At 56.0% G+C, this 19,768-nt stretch overlaps 1 protein-coding gene across 16 annotated transcripts in view; it reads right to left on the minus strand.

Annotated features, from left to right (window-relative positions):
• Positions 1–19,768, minus strand: part of Kdm2b (lysine demethylase 2B) — a 111,706-nt gene that overhangs the window by 63,727 nt on the left and 28,211 nt on the right. For 11 of the 16 annotated variants that reach the window (XM_087198300.1, XM_004843847.4, XM_087198296.1 and 8 more), the window contains exons 5-9: positions 18,528–18,706; positions 18,166–18,272; positions 8,412–8,505; positions 7,324–7,477; positions 221–336 (exon numbers count right to left, since the gene is read on the minus strand). In XM_087198300.1, the coding sequence (XP_087054426.1) occupies positions 221–336; positions 7,324–7,477; positions 8,412–8,505; positions 18,166–18,272; positions 18,528–18,706 (650 nt within the window). Of the gene's footprint in view, positions 1–220; positions 337–7,323; positions 7,478–8,411; positions 8,506–9,755; positions 10,605–10,973; positions 11,245–11,582; positions 11,788–12,101; positions 12,420–12,463; positions 12,966–18,165; positions 18,273–18,527; positions 18,707–19,768 lie in introns of those variants that run through there. The other 5 variants (XM_087198302.1, XM_087198305.1, XM_087198303.1 and 2 more) reach the window with 5 other exon arrangements.

Raw genomic sequence — 19,768 nt, forward strand, 5'->3', positions numbered from 1 at the left:
CTGCTTTCTCAAGAGGCGCTTCCTCTTCCTTCTGCGAGGGGGTTTTACCTCTGGCCCGGAGGTGAAGGAAAACTTCCGGGCCTTGCAGGGAGAGCTCTTGTGAGGATTCCCCTCACCCCTTCCTTGCAGAGCCAGGACTAAGGCCCAGCCTGAGGCAGAGCAGGAGGGAGGGGGACTGCAGAGGCTGGGCACAGCGCCAGGAAAGAAGGAGCCTCCTTACCCGGGTTCTGTCCTCGATCTCGTAGATCTGCAGCTGCATGGGCACGTTAAAGCTGTGCAGGATGTTTCCACCGAACACCAGGGAGTCTACAGGGGTGTAGACTGCATGGATCCAACCTGGGGGTGAGCAAAGGGGAGGTGAGACACTGGCCCTGGGGCCCCCTAACTCTAAAGGGTGGAGCCAAGGAAAGGGAGTGCAGGAGGGCACAGGGAGCTGGGGCTCAGGATGCCCGATGCAGAGAGCCAAGAATCTTGGTATCTCCCCCCACCCCGCAACTCCAGCAGAGTGATGGAAGCTGCACAGCCCCCACCCTGAGGACGCTGATGACCAAGCCTTCCTCCTGGGACCCAGATGGAGCCACCAATGGAGAAACGGGCCCTCTCCATGCTGGCCCGGGAGCTGGAGACCACCCTCCCGGGCGGCACACCCATATCAACATCCCCGAGAGCAGCAGTCTCCGGGATCACAAAGGATAGCCTTTGCTGTGACTAGGGAGTGCCGTCTTGCCAGAGGCACAGGACCCAACTCTGGTCATTAATCCTCCCGGGCCCATTTCCAGGCAGTCTCGGCCACACCATGCCTGCGTCCCACTCAGCTCTACTGCTCTGTGTTGCAGGCCAAGGGGATGGACACCTCTCTCCTACACACGGCAGCTTCTCCAAAGCAGGGGACCATGATTTCCCTCTCCTTGGGATCGCAGACCACAGCCCAGCACAGGCACTGAGGGAAGGACACTGGGGTGCTCCCCTTTCATCATTACAAGAGCTTTCCAGGGCTCGGCTCACTGATACTCACAGAAGCCCTAAAGTAGATGATACATTACATTCAAGCCCAATTTACAGATGAGGGACCGAGGCATGGACAAGCGAATCACCTATCAGGATTCTGCTTCCTGGAAGTCAGCCTGGGGAGTCCACGAAGGCTAGGGACGAAGAAAGCCACCCCCTTGATTCAGTAAGAACAACCAGGCCTCAGCTCAGACTGGCTGCAGGGCAAGCGCCTGAGTGACCCACAACAGGATGCAGACAGAGAGCTCCATACCAACTCCAATTTACAGACACAAAACCGAGGCTCCGGGGAGGTGAGCCATGCGCTAGATGAAGTCGCAGTTGGCAAGGGAAGGCAGCTCTGTTTTTAGCTGCGACTGAACTGCCCCAGAGTCCCAGGGGACAAGCCTGGAAACACGCAAGGGAGGCAAAAAGAGAAACGATGAGAAATAAGGGACAGAAGCAAAGACAAGGACAGAGTCAGAGAAACTCAAAGTAGAAGGCAGAGGAGGGCTGGCCAGAGGGGAGGAGGCAGAGAGGGTGGAAGGGCAGCAGCGTTGTAAGAAGCCTCTTCTCCCGCCCATGTGTCTAATTTTGCTCTAAGGAAAACTGCAGAGGCCCAGCCCACCTCCCCCAAGCCCCAGCGGTCCCAGCCGCCTTCCCCTGGAGAGCTGAGACACACCAGCCTGAGTCACAGGCAGCCACCGCTGCCGTGTGCATTGCAGCCACCGGGAGGAGCACAGAGAGGCTGACCCACTACTGGGGGCACCCAGCCTCGGGCCTCCCTGCTGTGGGCAGAGCTGGCCGGCCTCAGGGGACAAGGGTAACATGGTCACTAAGAGCCCACCGCCTGCAGACAGGAACAGAAGCTTTGCTTTTTTAAGCTTGTTCTGCTTTCTGCTCCCCAGTGTCTGGCTTGGGCCATCAGAGGCCACTGTGAGCGAGCGATGTGGAGCCACCTGGGCAAAAAGACAATGTCTGCAGCCTTTGGCCTTTAACGAGTGCGGCTTCCCTTGCTCTCAGTCTTCCGCCTCTGCTGCCTTCGGGCTGAGCCTCGCCTCGAGCAACCACATTTCTGTTTCCACGGAGCAGGGCTCGGCTGCTGTCTGGTATCTGAAGTCATCATCACATCAGGATCATTCAGCAACACTTCCCAGGATGGGCTGGGGACCGCCCAGGTCTCAAGGCCCTGTCCTCACCCTTCTTCCAGCGGCCACCGCCCAAGCCCAGGAGCCTGGCTTCAAGGCTGTCCCCAGCACTGACGGCTGAGTGTCAGGGAGCATTTGAGGGTCCCCTCTCCCAGCCTCACTGTGTCCGCCTGACCTGAAGGAAACCACTCCCTCCCTGCGGGGAACTTGGTGAGCAAGAAGTCCATCAATCCAAGCAATGGCCACTAAGATGGGCGGTGGTCTCATGGATCTCCGGGGTTTGGGAAAGGACGGTGGCTCCATAAACCCACATTTATCAACTCCCTGCTCTCTTGGCAAGTCACCACCACATGGACACATCTGCCTTCCATCTGTCACCCCCACGAGTGAGCAGAGAGGGAAACAGGAGAGCTGCTGCTGCAAGCAGACATTAGAGGGATTCTAGAAGCTTCTCCCGCCGTCCTTTCTGCTGCAGGGTTGCACCGGTGGGTTGGGCAGCCTCCCCAACCAGCTGACCTGGGCTCCATCCAACACCTAACATCACACCTGCACCATGCTCAGAAAGACCAGGGAGGGGTACCAGGGCACCCTCAAGTCTCACCGAGCGTCTCCAGTCCACAGCCATCAGCAACAGGAAGGCAGTAGAGGTAGGCTATTGAGGCCAGGCCAAGAGGGACGCATGCAGGCACAGAAGCAGAGCTGCGACCCACAAGACCTACTGCTGAGGTCATCTCTGGGACCCCAGGGGCTGAGCAGGGCAACAGAGGCATCCAGAGCCTCACGGGTAACCCAGATGCCGAGGGTTCCGAGTCCAGAGGGCCCCTCTCCTCACATCTGCCCCATCTCTGCGGCTGCTGCAGGGAGGACCTCACAGGCTTCTGTCATGAGCATCCCCCAGCCTTGTACGGGGCCAGGCTGGGCAGGCACTGGACTGTGGACAGGAAGCAAGGACAGCCTCTCTGCAGGACCTCACCCCAGCAGGTGAGCTTCGGGCTATCCCAGATCCAGGGCGTGTTTAATTCGATCCACCTCATGGTACAAAATGGAGAATTTCTCCCAAAGTCACACAGCCAGGAAGTCCTGTAAGGCCCAGGTCTCCTGGATCCCAGGCTAATAGGGAACCAGACGATGGCCTGGGGAAGAGGGCTCTGAATCCAGGCACACTTGTGTTCTCACTCTACTTACTATGCAACTTACTATGGGAGGGACCCTAGGTGTCAGGTACCATCGTTCTTTTTATTTTTTTGATATTCTGAGACAGGGTCTGGCTATGTAGTTCAGGCTGGCCTTCAACTCACTATGTAGCCTGGGATCACAGGGGTGCGCCACCACACCTGGCTTCCATCATTCTTTTTTTCGGTACCAGGGATCGAACTCGGGACTTTGCGCTTGCGAGGCAGGCAGCAGAACCATCATTCTTTTTAAAAGGGTGGAGGTGGGCCAGGGATTTAGCTCAGTGTTTCAGCCGCGTGCCTTGCAAGCGCAAGATCCTGAGTTCTTACTGGGCTGAAAGCCAGCACCCCTGGGCTCTCCATGCTCCTGACCCTGACTCTCACTTCCTCTACCACATCTAGGGCTACCTGGCTCAGCAGGACAAACCCAAGCCCCTATTTCTAGTCACTCTACTCCTTCTCAGTCACCTTCAACAGTACAGCTTTCCTAGACCGCCCAGGACCAAGGCCTGAAGAACCCTCGCCCCGAACCACAGCCCCTGCACCTTCACAGGCAAGAAGAAGAAGTTAAGCCACACCTTACAAAACTAATGTGTCATTTAAGATCTTCCTAACCCAGCAGCTTCCCGTGAGCCTCCAGAGACCTGCCAGAGACTCTCGGAGAGGCAGATGGGGAGATCTGACGGCAGGGTGAGGTGGGAGGGGACGTGTCAAAGTCACACCCGGTCTCAGGTGGGAAACACTAGCACTAGATTCTCCGATGCAGAAAAACTCTCAATGGGCAGCTACAAATCCTTCCTGGCTTCCCCAAAGCCACCAGCTACCTGCCTCAAATCATAGACACATGGAGGGGGCCTTCCCTGCAGCTCAGAGGTGGTGGACACTGGAGAGGACCCCAAGTCCCTCAGATGACCCAAAACATTCGTCTAGGTCTGTAGAGTCCAAAGCTCCAGACTTTGAGTTTTCACTGGTTAGTGAGCAACAGAATGAGAAAAATATAAACATGATGTAGATATTCATGTGCTGCCCTGCCCATGGCAGTGGCACACACCTAGAATCCCAGTCACTGGGAGGCTGAGGCAGGAGGATTACAAGTTAGGGCCAAGGGCTGGGGATGTAGCTCAGTGGCACTGCACCTGCCTCAGAAGCACAAGATCCTGAGTTTGATCCCCAGTACCAAAAACAAAAAAAGTTTTGAACAACTTGGAGGCCAGCCTGGCCTACATAAGTTTGAGGCCACCTGGACTACATAGCAAGATCCTGTCTCAAAAAACCAAGGGAAGCTGAGTGTGCTGGCACATACCTGTTATCCCAGCATTCTGGGAGGCTGAGGCAGGAGGACTGCCGAGAGTTCGAGGCCAGGCTGGGCTACATAGTAAGCTGAAGGCCAGACTGAATTACATAGCGAGACCCTGTCCCATTAAAAAAAAAAAATCCAAAGGGAAGAAGGAAAGGAGAGAGGGAGGGAAGAAGAAGAAAGAACTGTCCTTTATTCTGAAATTTATTCCTGTAGGCACTGCTCATCCACGGCCTCTGCATCTACACGGTCAACCAACTACAGATCAAAAACATCTGGTCTAGGGCTGGGGATTTAGCTCAGTGGTTCCAGCGCCTGCCTTGCAAGCGCAAGGTTCCAGTTAGATCCCCAGTACCAAAAAAACCAAAAAAACAAAAAAACAAAAAACGTCTGGTCTGGAGAAGAACAGTATCTATACCGAACATCACAGGTTTTGTTTTCTTGTCATTCCCTAAGTACAGTATAACAAGTATTTACACAGGATTTATATGAGTTAGGTGTTACAAGTCACATAGAGATGGATGTTGGAAAGGGGTGCAGGAACCAACCTCCTGGGGTGTGGCTGTATGTACAGCTGTCCACCATCAGGACAGTCATCAAACAGCAGTGCTAAATGATGGTTTTTTTTCTTGGTTCTTTTTTTTTTTAAGACAGGGCCTCACTATGGAGTCCCGATTGGCCTCAAACTCAGGACAATTCTCCTGCCTCGGCCTCCCTGCTGGGATCACAGGTGTATGCCACCACCGCCAGCTTCTTGGTTCTTGCTTGTTTGTTTGTTTTGTGATATTTACCACTGAGCTACAGCCTCAGCCTCTTGTTTGTAGCATCCATCTTTAGTGAAATTCTATATTGTAACTCTGTCCATTCCCAGCTTTCCTCAGTGTGGGGCTGGGGTGCAGCTCTGCAGCAGAACACTCGAATGCTGTTTCCCAAGCTCCTCGCCAAGCTGCTTTCCCAAGCTTGCGCAGGTCATCAGAGTCACAGCCCACACCCCATGGGGCGTGCAGGGAGCCCCTTCCCAGCTCCAGACAGGGCCCTAAGGGGCTCAAGGGCTGTCTCCAGCGGGCAGCAGTGCAAGGTCAGGGCTTCAGGGCCTTGAGGGTCCCAGACATCAGTCCCAGCCCGCTCCAAGGCAGGCACACAACTGAGGTGCAGAGAGAGGGAGAGAACCCCAGGTCACAGAGGGAGCCAGCAGCGGGCCTCCCCCTCCTGCCTCCATGCCACACCCGAAGAGTGGCACCACATGCTGCCACTGAGTCCCTTCCTGCCGAAGCAGGGGCCCTTCTCTTCCCTGAGCCCAGCAGACTCAAGGAATGACCTGGGGCCACAGCGACAAAGTCACCCCAGCTAAACCCCCAGTCTTCCAGCAGGACCGTGTCTCCTCTGCTCAGCTTTCTAGGAGAGGCCTGACAGCGGACGAGCCCGAGGTGGGTACAGCTACCGCATCCTGGTCTTCTACGGACACCGCACATCCAGGCCCAAGGCCATGGCTCAGAAGCCTACGTGTGGCAACTTCTCCACCCAAAGGATAGTGGTGACCTCAAAGTATATCAGTCCGAGCTTCCACCCAGGGGCAGGTTCTCTGAAACTGCTTGGACACACCCGCATCTATCCGCTTGTATCCTCCAGTGATGAGCAGCTCACTACCTAGCAGAGCGAGTCATGCCAATGCCACTTGGGTGTACTCTTCCTCCAGGAAGCAATCTTCTACCCTGCTAACTGCAGCCACCTTACATCCCCTTACCAGGTGCCACAGCCCAGTATTCCCTCCAAACTCCTCTCACCTGAGGTGGTTTCCAGACTCTTCTCTCTCTGGCTCAACTGCCTCTCCTAAGTATAAAACAAGCAAGAGGTATACAACTCCCACGTGTGGCCTGACCTCTTTGTGCTCTAGATAGCAAGACTGTCACCTCCCTCATCCTGGGGAGAATGCTTCCATTAATATAGCCTAAAACCAAAAGGAAAAAAAATATATATATATATATGGCCTAAGACCAACCTCCCTGACTCCTGGGTCATTGGCCATATCCATGAGTGACTCAGCCTGTAACCCTGGAGGTCTCACTCCAAATTTACAGGAAAGAATACTCACTGGGCAAGGTGTCAGACACTGGTAATCCCAGCACTCAGGAGGCTGAGGTAGGAGGATTGCTTCAAATTCAAGGCCAGCCTGGGCTACACAGTGAGTTAGTTGAAGGCCACCCTGAACTACACAGTGAGACTGTCTCAAAAAACCAAACACTGAATACACAGGGGCGGGGCGGAACAAAGCTGAGGCACAGAGAGGTAAAGTCACAACTCCTAAATAGCAAAGACAGATTTTAGCAGAGGCTGCTCACTGCCTTACCCAAGTTCTTGTGGGGCACCTTGTGGGTAATTATGAGCCCCATCCCCTGTACTCAAAGGATCAGCTTCTCACACAGAAATCTCGGAGCGTGTCCTGGGGGAGCAGGTCTTGGGGAAGGCCTTGAAACTCCCCAGGGGAGGGCCTGAGGCTTTCTCCAAGGGACCAGGCAGGGGTGTGGAGATGCACTTTCTCTCCCGCTGCTGGAGGCTGCACCCCAAGGGGGTCTGCCAATGGCTAGTCCAACCCACCAGGCCCACAGAAACCCACAAGTGACCCCAAAGCCCCACCCTGGCCACAGGGCCCCAGGACATTGCCCAGAAGGGAGGAGGAGCCAGGGGCTGATCAGAGCCAAGCCAGCCTTGAGAAACCTACCAGAAGGGATGAAAAATGTGTAGCCCTGTTTCAGTTCAATTCTTTGGCATCGCTCCACACGGTCTCCCAGAAAGATGTCACTCTGCTTGCCTGACAGCACCCACTCCTCATACAGAGCCAAATTGTGCAGGGTCGGTGGGATCAGCCAAAAGATCTAGGGAGGAAAAGGAGGTGGTCAGCCAGTCTCTGCCCTCTTCAAGGCCCAAAACAAAACAGAGAGACAGCCCCCCCTGGGCATGGAGGGGACAAGAGAGGAGAACCCATCCTCCAGGGTCCCCAAGACCAGGCCAAAGGGGGGCAGGAAGGGCTCCGCCACCTGTAGGGAATCTCCACTCCAGCCAGAACACTGGGGGAGGAAAACTTCCTGCACCGGCTGGAACATTCCTTCGCCTGAGCCACAGGCGTGTCTGGGACACGGGGAAGGACAGGAAGGGAATTTCCTAAGTTGTATGATAAAATGGCCCAATAAACAAACCCAGCTTTTGCTGGAGAAGGAGGAAAAACATCTGGAATCAAGCAGGTTGACTTCCTCCCAGAAACTCTACCAACATACTCGTTTAAAACAAGCGTGCATGTAGACCCAGCAGACAGGGTGGCTGGCACACAGGGACTTATAAGAAGGGCCTATCCATGCAGGGACACCTACGGCCCCACAGGAACATGCACCCCAATACAGACACTGCAGAAGCGCCCCAAGCACACACCCCGCCTCCCTTCTGGAGTGATTCCCCCATCCTGTGTATCTTGGAGGCAGGTGGTGCTGGTAACTGGACTTCGAAGTAAAAAGTCCCAGTGCCAGCACTGAGATGACAGCCAGGGGCGACCCATGGAGCCAGACCCAGCTTCAAAGTGGCCTAAGGTGCTTAGAACACTTGACTGCACAAGTGGGTGTCAGTGGGTGAGATGTGATGCAAAATAGTTGACCTTGACCTTTGCCCCCTGGAGGCTGACAGCCAGGAGGGGCCGCAGGGGATGGAGTGGCCTGAAAGGGCAGGGCTGGCAGGAGCAGGAGGGAGAGGAAGAGAAGGCCCCTCCAGGCATAAAGAGCCAGAAAAGCATCGAAAGTTGGAGATCCAAGTAGAACTCACCTTCCCTCCCCGGAACACATGGTACCACACAGAAGTGCCTCCGAAGTCGATGTGGAAGTCAGTGAAACAGCCCTTCACACTCATCAGACAGTACCTGCGGCAGAGAAGGAGGAGGGGGTACAGCAACTCAGGACCAACTGCAGGAGCGAGCAGGACAAACGCTTCAGCGGCCTCCAACTTGGTGCCCTTTTATAAACGATTACACTGGGGGATTTTCTTTTTCTAAAAATCCAAATCTAGTCGCAGAGTTCCCCTCCCGGAATCACGGGATGCCCCTGTGATCGGGCAACAATTTCAAGAAGCTGAGCTTCTTGATTTGGGTTCCCAACAGAGTGGCAGCCAACAGGCCCTGGGGTTCCTTTCTACTCCCGCCCACCCCCATCCAACTCGGAGGCTTTCTCACTGCTCCTTCACAGCTCTGATACTCAGTTCTCCCAAGCTGCCAGGCCCGTCTGGAGCAGCTGGGCCCCCTGGAATTCAGTTGTAAACCACCAGTGTAGCTTGCCAATTACCAGTCCCCATTCACCTCACTCATTCAACCAGTGGTCCAGAGCTAGGCACAGCAGGAAGAGAAACACACTCGGGCATATGTCCCCTGCCCTGGCCCATGAGACCGTTGGTAAAAGTTAAATGACAAGATCCACAATCGATCACCAAGTAAGAAGCAGGATCAGCCCCCAAAAACCACACAGAGTAAGATTCCACCTGTACGAAATGTCCAAATCCAGAGGGAGAGCAGCAAAGAGATGAATGGCGGCCAGGGGCTGGGGTGGGGGATGGGAGGGATGCTACCGAGGGCACAGGTTCATTCTGGGGTGATGGGAATGTCCCCAAATGGACTGTGGTTGCACCACTCTGGATGTACTAAAAACCACCGGATTGCACACTTTCCAGAGGTGAATGATACGGGAATTATGCCCATAAAGCTGTCAAAATTGAAGGGATTAAGAGAAGAGCAGGGGGTGTTGCTAGGCAGGGAGGGGAGAGGCTGGGGCGGAGGTTGTGACTGGGGAAGGACCCCGAAGCTCCCCTTCCTTCTGAACGCCAACAAGAGCCAGAGCCACCCTTTCAAGGCAGGAACACGGGGCGCACACACACACACACACCACCCCCCCGCCTCCTCCTCTTGTGCTGCCTTCCTCTGGGGGGGGCAGAGCTTGGGGAGGGGGTACAGAGCAGGATTCCAAGTCCAGGCCCGGCAGACAACAGTAGCAGCCCCCCCCCCAGCCACTCTCCCCCTCCCACAAGAGCTCCAGGTGGCAGAAACGGGGCGGCATCCCCACCGCTCATGCCCATGCAGCTTGGTACCTCCAGAGACCCGTGCACACACGCTTACCCACTGACCTCTTTTCCCTGCTGCACTTTGCCTTTCCGTGGTTTGGGGAAGAGAGGAGGAATGGGGTGGGACGGGTAGGGAGGAGCCAGCCAGAGTGGAGAGAGTGGGGGGCAGGCACCCTGAGCAGGTGGGAAGGCGGGAGGGCTCCAGGCCCCTCCTTCTGGCTGGCTTTTGCACCTTGCGTTCAGGTGGACCTGGGGCTCGGCAGTATGCAGGCAGCGTGCCCGGCGTCCCTCCTCTGGATAGGCTGGGAGAAGCCTTAACCATGTGTCTGCAGGCGGCTGACAAATCAGAAGGCCTTCCCGTACATCCGAGGCCCGCTGCCTAGCAACCCCATCGGAGGGGTGTAGTTGACAGCCCAGGACGCAGGCTGTCACGAAGCTGGCACCGGGGCTGCTGAAGTCCTGACTCCGGCTGCACACCCTCCCCACCGTCCGCCCTGGGCCAGCCCAGCTGGGTCCCCGACTGAAAGCCTGGGATATCTTCTCTTCTCCGAGGAATGGGGGGTCCTGAAGCCCTCGCCCACCCCACCCCCATGGACCGCACTGGCCTCTTCTAAGCACCACTTCAAAATATTAGTCCCCATTCTCCTAAACCACCTCTCTGTCTTGATTTGGTTTTTTTCTTTTCTTTTTTTAATCTAACCTTGGTTTCCACCCCCTCCAGGCCTCTGCTGATCGCGGTGTAGGGTAAACAATTTCAGTGTGTGTGGGGCGGAGCCAGAGGTGCTTCCTTCAGCCTGCAGCTGAATGCCGCTGGGCACTCACAGCAGCGAGGACTGGAAGGGAGCTTGGCGGCCTCACCAAACCGGTCACTGTCACTCAGCCCACCCTCCAGCCCCCTGACCCATGTCCCCCACATGTGGAAGACAGGATCCCCCGGCTGCTGTGTGCTGGGAAAGTTCTCCAAGTTGACCTGTATCTGATCTGCCCTCGGGTCACCCTCTATCATCCACGGAGGGCCGCTGGGGGGCTGGGGAAGCCACTTTCAGACGCGCCTCTCCAGAAGTGGCCCCTCCTCCTAGGTCCCTCATTTCCTGGCCGCCAGGCCCGGGCTGCCCCTCCCACCCAGCAATTGATTGCAGGCATTAGGGCAGCCAAGGTGGCTGTGACGGGGCGGCTTTGTCCCAGTCCCTGCAGCCAGCGGGCCACCCCAGGCTCCCGACCCCGTGGTCTGGGGCTCCCCGTTCGCTCCTGTCCGCTCTGGCGTGACGCCTTTGCACTGACCTCTACAGCTTCCTCTTCCCAAGCACACCGCAGTCACATGGGCACCCCGGCTCTGTGCCTCGGCCGCTAAGCTCTCCCCGCCAGCCGCCCGCCACCCACCGCCCAGCTTCCGCAGCGGCGGGGGGGGGGGGGGGCTGCCCGGACATCCACGCCATCGACACCCCTCGGCCCAGGTGGCGTCTGCGTAGGAGGGCTCCCTCCAAGTTGGCAGCTCGAGATCGAGAGCCTCCAGCTGGGCCCTAGAGGGGTTCCCACCCTCCAAGGCTGGGCTGGCTGGGAGGAGCGAGATAGGAGGGGGCGCTGCACCTGCGCCACCAACTTTGGGGTGCTGCCTGGGGTCGGCGGAGGCGGGGCAGCTCCATCCCTCCATTCCTCTCCAACTTGGAGAAACTACCCCTGGGTGGCCCAGCCAGCGCCCCCTCGGGCAAAGGTCCTGCAGGGCCCCCCCGGAAAGGTGGCACCCGGTGGCGGGCTGGACTCACCGCGCGGGTGCGAACGCACACCCTCCACGCTGCCACCCGCCCCGGGGACACAAAGAGCTGCTTGACGACGCCGGCGGCGGCCGTGCACCCACACCCCGCCCGCGCGCCACAAAGAGCCCGCGGTTACCCTCGGCGGCGGCGCTCCCGGGCGTCCCCTTCGGCGGCCGAGGCTTGACGCGCGCCCGGGCCGGGCCGAAGACGCGGGGGACCTCGCACGCTGCCTTCCTTCCTGGGAGAGCCGGGCGCAGCCTGCGCTCATCCCCGCGCTGAAACTGAACACCGGCGCGGGGCCGCGGGGAGGCGGAGGGAGGCCGCGGCGGTGGCTGCGCTGCGAAGCGAAGCGCACGGGCCCGCGCCAGGGTGCGCCGCCGCCCCCACCGCCCGCGGCCGGCCCCTCGCCCCTCGCCGCGGTAGGTGGCGGCTCGAAGGGAGTTCTCCCCACCCCCGCTCTCCAGGCGACCGCTTGGGAACCGCGGCGCCCGAAGTTTCCCGGGGTGTGGACGCCACCCTGCTGCTGGGGGTGCCGACCCAGCAGAGCCGCCTTCCCGAAATGTGCCTGGCACAGCTTAAGGAAGGACCGCTGCTAGGAGTTAGGGCGAGTGTCAGGTCCCAGTGTGACAGGCAAGAAAGGCAGGATGGAGCTCACCCTAAGACACGAGCGGTGTGGCCTTGGGCAACTTACTTCCCCTCTCTGAGCCACTTCCTGGTCCCTCCTAACACCGAGGGAGGTGACCTGAAGTTCAACTCTGCGAGCTCTGAGGCTCTCCAGCTGCCCCTCCCCTGCTTGGCCCCGTAGTAGCCTAGCAGCCTGGCACCGGGAAGAACTGGGAATTCACTGAGATAAGAACCCGTGCGTCAGACGACGACACTTGCATTACTGAGTCCAAACTTGGCGCCCACCCTCTCATTTCATTCCTAGGGTTGTCCCCATTTTTCAGACCAGAAAGCCGAGGCTCAGAGGTAGAGCTCCTCACTCTGGTCACTGGGCTATGACGTGGCAGTGCTTACCTGTCACTGCTTGAATCTCTTGGCCCTTCTTCCTGATCTACTTGGCAAATTCCAAGTCTAATAAAGAGGGCAGACATCACAGACAAGCCTCAAACACTGACTTCCGGCTGAAGAAGGTGATGCAGCCAGAATCACAATTCCCAACCCTCCAGGTCACTGGGTCACTGCCTGCCCCACCCTGTCCCCACAGCCTCCCCAAACCACAAGGGGGCAGGAGACTCCTATGGCCTCTGCAGGGGCAGCAGTAACCACACTTCTCCATTCTTTCGTCAAACATTTTTCACCAGCGATGCCCAGCCATATTAATTAATAGGTTTCAAATTATTCAAGTCTTGGTAATAACAGCTGTTTCCACGCCTAAGCTCATTTCGCCCTCTGAACACAGTCTGACCAGCCCCAGGTTAAAATGCAAACCCCGAAGCCCCCCTCAATGCCCTGGGGACAGTGTTGCTTCTGATCTCATTTATGGCAAAGCCCACTCATTAGCACCTTCCAGGGGTCTGCCGGTGAGGCCAGACTGGAGCTCTTTGGAACTGGTTGGGTTTCTTGGCAGGTGCCTGCTTTGCCTATTTAACAGAAAATTAACAAGCCAAGGAGTGTTCTCTCTTAGCTTTTTTTTAAACAGGGTCTCTCTATGTAGTTCAGGCTGGCCTTGAACTATGGAGTCCAGGCTGGGCTCAAAATCAAAGTGATCCTCCTGCTTCAGCCTCCTGAGTGCTGGAATCACAGACATGTGCCACCACACCCAGCCTTTTTTCTCTATTTCAAGGTAGAGAGGTGAGGAGGAAAAGCTAGGAACCCAAAGGGCAGGGGTCTGGCACACACTCCATGACTTCCTCTCTGTGGGCCCCTGGCAGCCTCATAGGCCAGCGCCCCTGTGTGATGTGAGACATGAAGATCACTGCTGATGCCAGCAAACGGGGGGCGGGGTGGGGGGACTGGACGAAGGGAATCAGCATTACTGTGGTTGTAGAGAAAAACTATGCATCAGGAGTGGTGGCACATACCTGTGATACCAGCACTCAGGAGGCTGAGGCAGGAGGAGCACCTTTGAGTTTGAGGCCAGCCTGACCATAAGGAGACCATGTCTCAACCCCCCCCACACACAGAAAAAAGTTCTATGCAAATTGGAAGCAGGGCAGGAAAAAAAGCAGAATTTCAACGCATCACATAGGCAGCCTCTGGTCCTACGAGGGGACTGAGCTCCTCATTTCACATGCGCTGTGTGCTCCACCATCCCCGCTCCATGCCAGGATAGGGGTGACAACACCCACTATGCAGAAGGCAACACTGAGTCTCCAAAAGGAGACAAAATTTTTGTCTGGAGCCAGGGAAAGGCAGAGAGAAGGCCCCTGAGACTTGCTGCCCATTTTTATTTTCATTTATTTATTTATTTTTGTTTTCTTTTCTTTAGGGACAGGGTCTTGCTATGTCCGTTCAGGCTGGCCTGGAACTCATTATGTAGCCCAGGTTGAACTTGAAGTTATCCTCACACCTCAGCCTCCCAAGTATTGGGATTACAGGTGTGCACCACCATGCTCAGGTTCCAATGTCCATTTTTATTCTCTTTGTTTCAGTCTCTCATTCTAATATTTTCCCTCAGTTTTCCTGCCATGCCTGTAGAATGAAAAAAAAACGTGGAGAAAAATGTACTCAACTTTGAATTATTTAGGACCCAAATATACGTGTTATGTGAGGTCCTGAGGTCCCGCTTTCTGCTGGGTTTCCGGCTCTGGTGCTGCTTGCAGGCCTACTGTGTAACTTCATCACACTAGCACACCTCACTTCTACAAACCCTGGTCCCACAGGAGCAGCAGAGGGGAGGAGTCCCACTGATCCCTTTCTGGAATGCATTACAATGGCCTATCCTCCTTAGTGAAAAAGCCACACACATCTCAGACCTAGGGGATCCCAGAGGCTTTGAAACAAGTCCAAAACTTCTGTGATGCTCCTCCCTGCAAGAGCAGGCCTGGGCTGGGAATGTAGCTCTGGGTGGGGCACTTGTCTAACATGCACAAGGCCTGGGGTTCCCTCCTCAGTACTGCAAAACACACGGGTAAAGCTACATTCGTGTCCTTAAGTATGGGTTGGACTAATTGACAGAATACAAAAGAAGCAAACGGTACGGATTCAAAATTAGGTCATAAAAGGCGCTGTGTCCTTCTCCTTGGTCTTTCTCAAACCACTCTGGAGAGCCAGCTGCCAGGTCATGAGGACGCTTACACGCCCCTGTGGAGAGGCCCAAGTGGTGAGGAACTGAGGCCTCCTGCCAACAGCCACTGGATGTGCTGTCTCAGAAGAGGATCCTCCAAGCCTGCCTGGTTCAGCCTCGGCCCGAATGCAAGCTCCTGAGGTACCAAGAGCCAGAACCACCCAGCTAAGCCACCTGCAGATCCCTGACCTACAGAAACTGAGACAATCTTTATTGCTTTAAACTGCTAAAATTTTGCCAGGCACAGTGGCCCATGCCTATAATCCCAGCACTCAGGACGATGAGAGAAGAGGACCACTGCTGAGTCTGAGGCCATCCTGGTCTGCACAGCAAGACCCTGACTTAACCCCCCAACACTCCCAAATAAATAAAATAAAAATTGAGCTACTGAAATAATTTTCTTAGGCTGTGAAGTTTGAGGGTAATGGTTAGGCAGCGATAAAAAACAAACGCAGGGATACTCCTAAGTGTCACTGTTCAGGCAGGTATACGGAATTTCCCCAGAGAAACAATTCTGCACAGAGCATTTCTGAAGAATAGAGATGGAGGGGTAAGGGGCAATGGCAGAAACACAGGATGACTTTGGTTTCAGTGAGCCCATGCCTGTCATTCCCCTTCCCTTCATTCTGCTTTCTGTTTCTTTGAGATACTTAGCACTAAATTATATCATTCCCTTGTTTGTTTACCTGTTTCCTCACCACAATATAAGCTCCAGGAGAGAGGGATGTGGCTTTATTCACTTCAGTCTACCAACTATTTAGTGCGGTGTCTTTCACCAGAAGATAACTAATACCTTAACATACTCTTTATAAATCTTTTGTCTCCCGTGAAGTTGCAACTAACCCCTTTCCCTCAACTTAAGTATCTCAGCTGAAACCCATTAAAATTCCTAACCCCCTGACCACCACGGAACAACATAAATCCCAGATCTAGGGGAAGCCCTGGGACTGTCACACTCTGCACCACACTGGAGGCCTTCAGATGCAGGAGGCCATCGGCTGCCTCTGCTTCATAGGCGCCTCCAGCAAGGAAGTGTGGTGATTTCTAGAAACAATGTCATTTTAATTAAATTCCACAGAACCTGTCAGGGGTCCCAGAGGACCCCATCAGGGTGGGATTTGTTACCTGGCTTATGAATATTTGAATCAACATTCTTTTCAGATGAACAAATGGACTGTTTCTGAGGTGACAGTTTCCTTCCTAATGTGGTTCAAATCCCAGAACAAGTTCCTGCAGCCATGGGTGGAGTTTGTAAATCTATTTGCCACGAAGGTGACCAATATCTCAGACACACCCCTAGAAAACAGGGCATGAACCCTATTTTTTGGTAATTAAAGAAGACTCTAAATGGAGCTTTGAGTAATGAGAAAAGATCTTTACAACGTAATGGAATCTTCCAATAAAGGGCAGGAGACACTGAGTATCTTACAAAGGCAAGGTGGACTGTAATTAATTGATATCTGCATCACCCAGTGCTATTTTCCCCAAATACGGCTCCTCTGCCTGCCTCTCCTCTCTCTGCCCTCTTTCTCCATCTCGCTGGCCTCAGCCTGCTCTTCCTGTCTGCTGCCCCACTCCCTTCAATCCGCACAGCAGGAGGATTTGCCCAGTGAAAACCTGAACACATTGTATTGCATAAAAAAAGCTTCCAACAGTTCTTCTGGGAAACTGGAGTGTCAGCCTCCCTAGTCCTCTCCACCTAAAGCAAAGGGCCCTTGGGACCCCAGCTCGGAGCCCATCCCTGACCTTCCTGACCAGGTGAGGCCCTGGTACCAGCACAAAGTACCACAGACCAGTGGGTGGTGGCCTCTTCCCAGCTGCCATCTTTCTGTCATTACTGGATTACCATCTGTCTCCATCGACTGTACTCTGTGGGGGTGGGGACGGCTCAGCCACACACACCCCGCCCATATTGCGAGTGCCAAGCACCAATGAGATGCTTAGAACAGAGTTGCTGAATGAATGAATGAGTCCATGAGACATGATTTCCCCCACACCCTCCAACTCCATCCTCGAGTACTTCCCTTCCTCCATCCCTCCCCATGTCCTCTCATTTCTTCTGTCATCTAAAGCCCAGGTTAAATGTCCCCTCCTGGTGGCACCAGCCCGAGATTCTTCCAGTCCCTGCCTCCCCAGCTCCATGTGTCTCCCTCTGACCAGATCAGAGCCCAGTTCTGGCCTGTGATTCTCCAGTGGGTGGGGCCTTTAGTCTTGTTCATCCGCTCACCTCCCCATCCCAGGGGCTCTGAACGTTTTCCTGTGATCAAATCAGAACAGAGCAGAACTGGAAGCAATGCCTGCTCCCCGCCCCGCCCACCTGGAGCGGGATCTTTGCCTTTGATGCAGCCCAGATCCAAGGGCTGCACGGAGGTTCAGCTTGGGGGGAAGGAAAATGTCTATGAAGTAATTAAACAGAGAGAGAGGCTGAAAGCAAAACCCTGAGAAACCCAAAGCCAGCACGGCCTCCCTTACAAAGCCTGGCACGCAGTCTGTATTCAATATGCACTGAATAGAGGGCCAGGGAATGGGAAGTTCACAGCCCGGAAGCTCCCGGGGCACTGCTGGCAGCTGGGCCAGCAGAGCTACTAACCGACCCCAAGCTGCTGCCCCCAGCTCTTTTGGGAAGCGCAGAGCAGTTGCCCTCCCTGGGACAGCCAGTGTCTCATTTCCTCTTTTAGAAAACCTAAGCGGAGAGCCAGGGATTTAGCTCAGTGGTTCTGCCACCTGCCTTGTGAGCGCAAGGACCCGAGTTCGATCCCTGGTACCAAAAAGAGGGCCCTAGACAGTGGGAGTCCCAAGGGTGACTTCCTGCTCCTGGGGATCCAGACAGGCCCGCACCTGCCTCTGCCCAGGCTGAGCCATTGTCCCAGGTCAGGACGGCCATGCTCCGTGTGGTGAGGGCTCTGCTATGGACCATGGTCATCTCCTGGCCCTGAGCCAACCTCAGGCCTGGAGGGGACCATCTCAGACAATCCTGGTGAGGACACTGACCCACAGGACGCTGACCCTGGGCGTTGTTCAGGATGGGGCATGCTGAGTCAGAGGTCCCAGGTCTCAAGACCCAGGAGCAGAGAGAGGTGACAGCCGTTCCCATCCCTTGTCAAATCAGTGCCCACTGTGGGAGGGGTGCTCTGAAAGTGTCCACTCCCAGGATGTGCTGTCACATGGGCAGAGCAGCTTGAGGTTTTCAACTATGCATAGTATCTCCCCCCTCTGCCTCCTCAGATCATGGCCCCCAAGAGAGCTTTGGGGACACCCCAGGGCCAGTGGCAGGAATCGGAGCCCTGCATTCCTGAGAACAAGATGCCAACAGGCCCGGATCAAGGCCCCATCCCTGAGTCCCTACTGTCCTGCTCAGGCTCAGGCCCTCGGCTCTGAAGGGAGCTGGCTGCAAAGCCACTCAAGCCCATGGGCCAGCCGGGACCCTCTGCCAGCCTCCCCAAGGCCAGGGCCGCCCTCCCCACTCCGTCACCAGCCAGGCAAGCCTTACTTCTTCACTTTGGGGTACTTCATCTCTGCAATGGCGTTGGTGGCCTCAGTCTGCTTCTCCTTCAGGTGTTGGGGCCACATGTTGTCGACCCAGTCCACCAGATCCACCTGAAAGTCAGGCCACTGTCAGTGCTTGTGGCCCCCCACTGCCAGACCAGAGCCCAGCATCCCCTCTACCCCAGGGAGTCCCCGGGTGCCTTGAGCTGGACCCCTGCACCCACTGCACCCCTTCCTCCCACCTCAGCCAGCACAAGAGCCCAATATTCTGCCCCCGACAATCCCCCCGGGAGACCAGCATGGCCACACTCCTGTCGGCCACCTAGTTCAAGGGAGAGCCCAGCCCAGAGCCAGGCTGGGGCCTACCACGGTGGGACGCTTGACCAGGTGCTCCAGCTTGGTGTGGCTAAACTCCAGGCTGATGACGTTGTACAGCTTGTCCCGCTGGGCCTCGGGCGTCTCGTAATAGCGCACGAACTGGGACATGCTCATCTCCGTGCCCTTCTGGGTGTTCACGTCCATCACGTCCACCAGTCGCCGGCTCCCTGGAGGCAGAACCCGCACGATGCTCGCTCCTGCCAGCTCACGGCCACCAGAACCACTGGGGATGCCCAGAGCGACACCGGCTCGCCAGTGTCTTGCTTCTAGTGCACATCTCCTCTATGATCTTCCTGGCCTGACCTCTCTCCGCCCTGTCTGTCCCCCTCCACACTGTGGCAGTCCACTGTCACCGCTCTCCTGAGGGGGCGCTGGGCTGCCCCTGCCACTCGCACACCTGACATTGCCGGGCCAGCTTTCCGAATGGCCCTGACCATCCACGCTCCCGTCTCTGCCAGAGCCTTCCACGGCCCCCTCCACCTAACAAACCCCTCAGTGTGGCACGAAGGGCCTCTCAGTGTGCAGTCACAGCAACAGGACAGGGATTAGGGCTGGAGAAAACCCAGCCACTTAGCAGCCTCCCTCCCTAGTCTGTGAAGCCAGCGAAGTTACACGGCTTCCTTGACCCTCTGGGTCTTCATCCTGCCGGCTCTTCTGGTCAGGCTGGCCAGGAGCAAAAAACCACACAACAACGTCTGACACGTGGACAGGAGCCCCTCATGCCCTGGCGCCGATCACGATCGACAGTCTGCTGCTGTCTTTCTTCCCTGCCACTCTGTAAGCACAGGGAGGGCAGCCTCCTGTCTGCCGGGCTCGCTCCCTACCAGCACCAGGAATAGGTCTGCCATGCATAGAGGCTCAGCGGATGCCTGTGGGACCCTCCAAAAGTGAATGTGCAGCATCCCGTCCAGGATGGGACGAATGACTCTTCCGTAGCAGCAGAGGACTCTGCACCACCTCAGCACAGGGTGGTGGTGCACACCTGTGATCCCAGCACTCAGGAGGCTGAGGCAGGAAGAGTACTACAAGTTCAAGGCCGGCCTGAGGCACATAGCAAGACTCTGTCTCAAAACAAAAACACAACCCAGAAGTCTACACCTTTCTCCAAGTCCCTGAGAAAAGGGAACCAGAACCTTCCGGGGCAGCCCTGGAGCCCCTGGGAGCAACCCTCAAGGGGATCTCCGCCCTTCCTGGGGCTCTGTTTGCTCATCTGTGAAATGGGAATGATG

Source organism: Heterocephalus glaber, unplaced genomic scaffold (assembly GCF_053883595.1).
Source record: "Heterocephalus glaber isolate CG9 unplaced genomic scaffold, H.glaber_assembly_v1.0 deba00001687, whole genome shotgun sequence".
NCBI classification, from domain to species: domain Eukaryota; kingdom Metazoa; phylum Chordata; class Mammalia; order Rodentia; family Bathyergidae; genus Heterocephalus; species Heterocephalus glaber.